Genomic DNA, 8,805 nt, shown 5'->3' with positions numbered 1-8,805 from the left:
GTATTCCGCATGATTGTGGACAAATGGGGTCTCCCTCAAGTAGACCTGCTAACCACTCGGGCCAACAGAAAACTAGAACATTTCTTCACGAAAGAAGAAGACCATCTAGAACTGGGAAGGGATGCTTTATCAAGCCCCTGGAGATTCAGGATGGGATATGCGTTTCCCCCATTTCCACTGATTCTCCCACTCCTGAGGAAGATGAGAACAGAGCAAGTGTCTCTCATCCTGATTGCGCCTTATTGACATCGAAGACCTTGGTTTCCCCTGCTTCAAAGTCTTTCGGTGGAACCTCCTCTCCCACTCCCCAGAGCTCCGGATCTTCTGTTCCAGGGTCCAGTGTTGCATCCAAATCCTGTTTCACTCAATCTCATGGCTTGGAGATTGAAAGGAACCGGCTTTTGAACAAAGGATTCTCTCAGGCCATAATAGACACTATGCTGAAGGCGCGTAAGAATTCCACTTCGGCCACCTATTATAGGGTGTGGGAAGTTTTTTCCGACTGGGCCCATCCCAGAAGCATTGATATTCAAGACCCCTCTTCCTCTGATATTTTGGAGTTCCTGCAGTCTGGGCTTGCTAAAGGTCTGAGTTACAACACTCTTAAAGTACATGTCTCAGCTTTGTCCACTCTAACCAATCATAGATGGGCATTGGATTCAGATGTCATCAGATTCATCAAAGGAGTCCTTAAGATTAAGCCTCCAATTAAGCCATTTGTTCCATCCTGGAATCTCCCTTTGGTCCTGAATGCCTTGAAATTGGAGACCTTTGAGCCGTTTGAAACTATTTCTCTGCATGTTCTCTCTATTAAGACTGCTTTGCTGATCGCCCTTCTTCCGGCAGAAGAGTTTCTGAGCTCCACGCTCTATCCATTAAGGAGCCTTTTACGGTCTTTCACAAAGACAGAGTTATCCTCCGTTCGGTTCCTGGATTTCGACCTAAAGTCACCTCCTCCTTTCACATCAACGAGGATATTGTTCTTCCATCTCTGAGGTCTGAATCCCAAGAAAGTGGGAACTCTACTGACCTGTCTTCTCTGGATCTAGTGAGATGCCTCCAGATATATATTGAAAGGACTTCTGCTTGGCACTCTTCTCACAGTCTTTTCGTCCTTCATAGCGGCTGTAAAAAAGGCTCACAAGCTCCCAAATCTACCATTAGCAGGTGGATAGTAGCAGCTATTATTCTGGCTTATCAATCTGCTGGATATCCGGTCACTGTGGGTCTTAAAGCCCATTCCACTAGGGCTCTCTCATCTTCCTGGGCAGCCGCAGCTAATGTCTCTCCTGAACTCATTTGTAAAGCAGCCACATGGTCTTCCACTAACACTTTCATTAAGAGCTACCAAATTGATGTCAGAGCAGGTCTATCTGATCAATTTGCTAAATTGGTTCTGTCTGTATCCAATGCCTGATTTCTATGTTTGTCACTTGTTGTGGTGTTAATGCACTTTGCATTCAAAATTTTGGAGTCTGTGTCTCTTTTCCTCCCTGGTTTATTGCTTGGGTATTACCCAATGTTGTGCTGCCATGGATATGGCCAGGAAAATTGAAAATGTATTCATACTTATCGTAATTTTCTTTTCCTGGTCATATGCCATGGCAGCACAAGGGTCCCACCCGGGGCTATTGCTGAAAAACGTGACTGGGGAAGGAGGGGTAGGAGGTGGTACTTATACGGCTTAATTATTATTCCTGTCCAATGGGGATAGGGAGGAGCTACCCAATGTTGTGCTGCCATGGCATATGACCAGGAAAAGAAAATTACGGTAAGTATGAATAAATTTTCCATTATTTTTCTTAAACTAGATAACCCAGGGTATTCATCTAAGAATATTTTGATACTTTCTATGCAGCCATTTTACCACAAATCTTTGCCAAACTTTGCATAGGTAGTTTATTTTTCTTATTTTTTTCACAGATTCTGTTAGGTGTCACTGCCAAACAACACCCCACTATTTGTTCAGCAACATCTCCCGAGTACAGGGATACCCCCATGTATAGGTGTATAGGTGTGTCGAGGTGTGTCGGGTTGTTGGGGGGCTAAAAGACCACATTTGGCAGGTGCGCATGTCAGTTTCCCAGCTTGGAATTTTGACATGTAGTCAACCTGCATGCATGTCCTATTTGGGACATTTTTGAAGCCGGCCAATGTATTTTAACATGTATCAAACCATCTACTTTTTGAAAAGTAGACACCCTAGGGTATTTCCCATGGTGGTATTTTAACACTTTCTATGCACTAATTCTACCACCAGGCTTTGTCAAACATTGAGGTAGTAATTTTCTTTCTGTTTGTTTCACACACATTGTACTTTAGGCATTAATTAACAGATCCTGTTATGTGTCACTGCCAAACAACACCCCAATATGTTCAGCAACATCTCCCGAGTACAGTGTTACCCCCCATGAATAGGGTTGCTGGGTTGTTTGGGGGCCAAAAGGCAACAATCAGAACTTGTACCTGTCAGTTTTTCAACTTGATATATAGGTATGCTTGGTCTATCTTCAGTTTGAAAAATGTTTGCACCCCCCAGTTAATGTTACCATCATGAAAGTATATATAGTATATATTTTTAGAAAGTAGACATCAAAGGTTATAGAAGATGGGGTGTTTTGAGATCTTTCTCGCAACCATTTCCCCCCCCCCCAAAAAAAAAAAAACAAAGAAAGTGTAGTGGTAATTTTTTAATTCTGTTTTTTATGCACACATCATCTGGTTTTGGCCAGCTGGTTATGTGTTACTGCCAGAAAACTTGTTAGACCAAATGTGCAGGTAGCAAATGTACATTTAGCAGCAATCTTTAAACTGACTCCTGCAAATAGAATCTAACTGGAGATTTGGGGGAAGGAAACTGACTAACAAAAAATGGCTGCTTTCCAAAGAAACAAAAAATAAAATAAAAATTCAGGAACACTTCTTACAACTGTTCTGTGTGGTACAGCTTGAAACATGTTCATACACACAGTCCTGGTTTCGAAGGGCAATCAGGACAGTGAAAAGGGGTGTCTGTCCTTTTCCCGTTTTTAAAACAGACCCAACAACGTTTCGGGGGGGGGGGGGGTTTCTAGCAGTTGGCGGTAACTTAAAAATAAAATGCCTGGACTCAGCTTGCACCGTTGTTGGAACTTGTCCATCTCCATAAATTGATAAAGAAATTATTTTCAACTGAAATTGGAGAAAGATGGTTTTCCCTGGATTATTTAAAAAAAAAAAAAGCAAAACTGAGTTGTGGGTTGCTATTTGCATCAGATAGATAGACACCTTTTTATACCATGCTTTGGGTTTTTTCATAAAATAAGATATGGCTGCATCAGCTGATCAGCCAAATCAACACCCCCCATGTACGCCCTGATGCAAACCGGTTTGGACTCTACTCTGCCCCAGACAGAGACGTCTGACATGCATTCGTCATGGATGGTGGTTAGCATGTTGACATCTTTCCTGTCCCTAAATTTTAGTGCAAGCACTTCAGCTTTGCAAAGTGCTTTACAATCGCCTTTTTTTTTATTTTGCCTCTATGAGAGATCGTGGAAAGTCTTTGGAATTTTTTTTGGCAGTGCGGCAGGCCAGTGTCTGTAAACCATAAAGTGTTTTAAACAGACAGACACTACTATAAAAATTATCCACATAAAGGTGGTAACCTTTATTAAACAAGGGGTTTAGTAGGTCCCATACAAGTTTCCCACTTGTCCCCAGGGAGTAAGGACAGCCAGGAGGGTCCAGTTGACCATCTTTTCCCCTCATTTACACGAGAGGCAAACGTGTATCCACTTTTGCTCTTGCACAGTTTGAACAGTTTTATGCCATACCTAGAGAGCTTTGAGGGGATGTATTGTCTGAACCCTAATTTCCCTTTGTATTTCATTAGCGATTCATCTATGGATACATTTTGTTGGGGGGTATAAACATCCGAAAATTTGTCCTGAAAATGGTCTAGCAGTGGGCGTATTTTATGAAGCCTATCGTATTGTGGGTGATCTCTAGGGTGACAGAGGGTATTGTCACTGAAATGTAAAAATCTCAGCAGTAACTCGTATCTGGCTCTAGGCATGGTTTGGGAGAATACTGGACTAGACATTATTGGGTCCAAACACACATGTTACCGATGACGGTCCTGAACCATCAGCGGTCCTAAAGGGGTTAAGGACTGAGCCAAATGTACACATTGTGATCAAAACAAAACGTAAACAAAAACTTGAATTTGTGCTATATGTCTGTTCAGGCGTAATTTGCCTCTTTCATATTATGTGCACCCACACTTATTATATATAATTTTATTCAGGGGAAACAGGGCTTTCATTTAACATCAAATATTTAGGTATGAAACATAATTTAATATGAATAAAATATAAAAAACTGGATAAAATTAATTTTAAAACTTTTTTTAGTTCTACGTGACATTTTAACTGTGAATGTCATAATACTGTTTGCTTTTACTGCAATAAAATACACATATTTGTATTCAGTGATGTCTCACGTGTAAAACAGTAACCACTATGTACAGGCTTTATGGTGTTTTTAGAAGTTATAGAATCAAATATAGCATGTTACGTTTTTCGTTTTTTTCACATTGAAATTTGCCAGATTGGTTACGTTGCCTTTGAGACCGTATGGTAGCCCTGGAATGAAAATTACCCCCATGATGGCATGTTTGTGACTGAGTGGTTACTAAAAAAGACTGGAAAAACCCCATTTGCAATACCTTGGGTTGTCTACTATTGCAAATGGTAGGCCATCATGGGAGTAATTTTCATTCCTGGGCTACCATACGGTCTCAAAGGCAACGTAACCAATATGGCAAATTTCAATGTGAAAAAACTGAAATGCGAGGGGTCATTTTATTAATTACAATTTGCGGGACCTGCCTGACAACCCATAAAGTCCAGGGAATTTAATTTTCTAGCACTATATTTAACCCTGTAACTTTCCAAGACACATAAAACCTGTATATGGGGGGTACTGTTATACTCAGGAGACTTCGCTGAACACAAAAATTAGTGTTTGAAAACAGTAAAACGTATCACATAAAGTTAATCGTCCGTGTAAGTGCCATTTGTGTGTGAAAAATGCAAAAAAATTCAGTTTCACTGACGATGCCATTGTTGTAATACATCACAATTATTTCACATAGGAAAGCATTGGGTTGGCTGAGACTGTCAAGGAGGGAGATCGGAAACAGAGACAGCACAGGCCTGGTTAATGAGCATCTCCTCATAGAGATACATGGAATCAATGCATCTCAATGAGGAAAGTTCAGTGTCTGCATGCAGAGGGTGGAGACTGTAACGGAGCTTCCTGTACCCTGGTTGGGTACCTCCGCTGAAGGATGCTCCTAGTGCTCACCGAGGACTCCAAGCACTCCACCAGACACTATCAGCACTGCAGTCCCCACGTCCAGTGTTACAGCTTGGCTGGGAACTCGCCGTCCTCCACCCACCCTGGACACAAGACCAGGATCCAGCTTCCAGGGGGTGAACCTCTCCTACTCCAGAGAGCCTAGCAGGAACATCTCTTAAAAGAGTTTAGTGACTATAGCCCAGGGGAGTATACAGAGTAAAGCAATCCCCAGTGTAGATACAGCCTTTCCCCCACACATGAGACGAGGTTCTATGTTGAGTGTAAAACAGGAACTCTTTAATGCAAAGCAAACACTTTTATACACACATTTAAACCCCCAACAGCCTCATTTACATACAATAGGTTACAGCGAGCACTATTGTACAAGGAAGGGTGGGGTCAGACAATAGCAAGGGCTGGTGGGAGATTGAGGAGGGACAAGCAGCTAGTTTAAACTGGTCTGGCAGTGTCCCTGGAACAATGCCCTGCTGGGGAAAAAATAGGATTGGAAAAAGGGGGAGGGGAAGAGGCACATTTTCCCATGGAAGTCACTTTTTAACATGTCTTTTTGCAGGGCCCATAGACTTTGGGCAGGAGGCTGGCAAACAGGCCCCTCCAAAAACCAGTGGCGAGGTCATTTTCGCCACATATCTCCCTCCCTAAGGGGAGACTAACCAGGTACCTGACCTCCTGTCGGTCGGTACCTGAGTTAGTTGAGTGTCAGTCATACTGTGCAGCACTGCCCCAGGAAGCACCTACAGCAGTCATCTGAGGAGTCGTCGGTGAAGGTATCCCTAGACTGTAATTTTTTTCTCTGAAAAGACAGTGTTTACAGCAAAAAGCCTGAAGGGACTGAATACACTCACCAGAACAAATACAATATGCTGTGGTTGATCTGGTGACTATAGTGTCCCTTTAATTCAATATACATTCTAAAGGGCACAAGTGTTAATTCTTATCATTACATGCATTACTGACTTATTATAAAATAACTACTAATGTTATCTTTGGGAGATTTTAGACTCCCATTTCCAGGTGTTCTGAAGATTGTGTTCCTGGTCACAGAAGAGTTTTACAGAGAGGAAAATTTACCTGCTGCTTCGATTGTGTTCAGTGCTCAGAAGGAGAAATTTCCAATCAAGAAGGTGCATCATCTTCTTTACCGGTAGTCCTGTTACCAATAAATGTGTATTAGTTTTTATTGATGTAATAACACATTATTATCTCTACATGCCTTTGATTCTCTCTCTATCTTCCTTTGTGTCATAAACTCATATTTTAAAAGCAAATTACTTCATACACTTTGCAGTAAGTTGAAATACTTTAATATTTAAAATAAGCAGAAAGGACATTCTAAGCACCATAACCACTACAGCTCATTATGGTAGTGAAAGTGCTCAGAGTCTATGGGTGAAATGCCTTCAGCCTTTACTAAACATATTTTAAGCGGGTTAACAAAACCTTTGGGATTCCCTTGTGCTCACCTGTCTATATTGCATTGCATGTATTGTATTGAATTGGAGTATTGTACGCAGTACTGGAGACCGTATCTCCAGAAGGATATCGATACTTTAGAGAGAGTTCAGAGAAGGGCTACTAAACTGGTTCATGGATTGCAGGATAAAACGTACAAGGAAAGGTTAAAGGATCTTAACATGTATAGCTTGGAGGAAAGACGAGTCAGAGGGGATATGATAGAAACATTTAAATACATAAAGGGAATCAACACAGTAAAGGAGAAGACTATATTTAAAAGAAAAAAAAACTACCACAACAAGAGGACATAGTCTTAAATTAGAGGGACAAAGGTTTAAAAATAATATCAGGAAGTATTACTTTACTGAGAGGGTAGTGGATGCATGGAATAGCCTTCCAGCTGAAGTGGTAGAGGTTAACACAGTAAAGGAGTTTAAGCATGCATGGGATAGGCATAAGGCTATCCTAACTATAAGATAAGGCCAGGGACTAATGAAAGTATTTAGAAAACTGGGCAGACTAGATGGGCCGAATGGTTCTTATCTGCCGTCACATTCTATGTTTCTATGTTTCTATGTTTCTATGCTTCTATGTTCCTTATGTTTCACAATACATTTTATACAATTTTACATTGTTTTATATTTACTATTTTTATGTTTTCGTTTAACTTTTAGATAGAAAATCGTGTGTAAAATGTCCACAATATCAGTGGCCAAATGAGAAAAAAGAAAAATGTATTCAGAAATCCACTGAATATTTATCCTATGAAACTGATCTTATAGCCTTCATTCTTTCTACTCTCTCTATATTGTTATCTATTGTAACATCCATTATCTTGGGAATCTTTATTTCATTCCGGGACACTCCCATCGTTAAAGCAAATAACCGGAATCTCAGTTTCATCCTTCTGGTTTCCATCATGCTGAGCTTTCTCTGTGTGTTTCTGTTCCTTGGTCGCCCGGTGGATATAACCTGCATGCTGCGTCACACCTCTTCTGGAATAATCTTCTCTGTAGCCGTGTCTGCAGTTCTGGCCAAGACGATCATGGTTTGCATCGCTTTCAAAGCTACTAAGCCCAGTAGCAATTGGAGAAAATTTGTTGGGGTCAAAACACCCAACTGTGTGGTGTTTTTTGGTTCATTTACTATGCTTATAATATCTATCAGCTGGCTCTGTATCGCACCTCCCTTCCAGGAGATGAACACTCACTCTTACCCTGGAAAGATCATCATTCAGTGCAATGAAGGTTCAGTCATTGCCTTTTACACTGTCCTGGGTTACATGGGGTTCCTTGCAGCTGTGAGTTTCATTGTCGCTTTCCTGGTCAGGAAATTGCCGGATAGTTTTAATGAAGCCAAGTACATCACCTTCAGCATGTTGGTTTTCTGCAATGTGTGGATCACGTTTATCCCGGCTTATATGAGTGTTATGGGGAAAAACACTGTGATTGTTGAGATTTTTGCTATAATAGCTTCTAGTGCTGGAATTCTAGTCTGTATATTCTTCCCAAAGTGTTTCTTTATTCTGCTAAGGCCTAGTATCAATACAAAGAAACATGTATTAAAACATGTGGTTTTGGTATAAATCATCTCTCATTTGCAATGAGTATATCTCTGTGTCCATTCTTCTCTACCAAGGGCATTCAATGTCCACTTTTCGCACATACACCTCCAGCTTTATTTAACTAGCCCTGATATAACAATCTCTTCTAAACGTTATTTAAGTCATCCTAAAAATCATGTATTATGAATTGTTATCTACTTACCATTAGTTCCCTTTCTCTATGCCTTTTTACCACTGCCTTGCTTCACTGAGATTGTATCTGCAAAGTCTGAGTCACCAGATCTCACCTGCCTAATACACAACTATCCCACATAATCTGAAACTCTTCCACAATTATTTAGCAGAATAAGGGCTATACAGGTGGTATTATGTCTTCATATTTATCACAATTCCCCTTGCCTCAATGGAAGGTACTTATTCCC

General features: G+C 40.8%; 1 protein-coding gene across 1 annotated transcript; it reads left to right on the top strand.

Moving 5' to 3' along the window:
* The first annotated feature begins 6,341 nt into the window (after positions 1-6,341).
* Positions 6,342-8,404, top strand: LOC134615261 (vomeronasal type-2 receptor 26-like). Its single transcript, XM_063459749.1, has 2 exons — positions 6,342-6,488; positions 7,529-8,404. Exons 1-2 carry the CDS (start codon positions 6,342-6,344, stop codon positions 8,402-8,404), a joined length of 1,023 nt encoding a protein of 340 aa, XP_063315819.1.
* The last annotated feature ends 401 nt before the right edge of the window (positions 8,405-8,805 follow it).

The sequence above is a fragment of the Pelobates fuscus genome, chromosome 6 (assembly GCF_036172605.1).
Source record: "Pelobates fuscus isolate aPelFus1 chromosome 6, aPelFus1.pri, whole genome shotgun sequence".
NCBI lineage: Eukaryota > Metazoa > Chordata > Amphibia > Anura > Pelobatidae > Pelobates > Pelobates fuscus.
Note: the sequence above shows the minus strand (reverse complement) of the source record. Positions and strands in the feature narration are given on the sequence as shown.

Excerpts from the sequence above, each read along its gene's own strand:
- LOC134615261 (XM_063459749.1), top strand. The coding sequence starts at position 6,342 with ATGTTATCTTTGGGAGATTTTAGACTCCCATTTCCAGGTGTTCTGAAG. Across the intron at positions 6,489-7,528 it reads AGAAATTTCCAATCAAGAAG|TGGCCAAATGAGAAAAAAGA; the intron begins GTGCATCATCTT and ends CCACAATATCAG.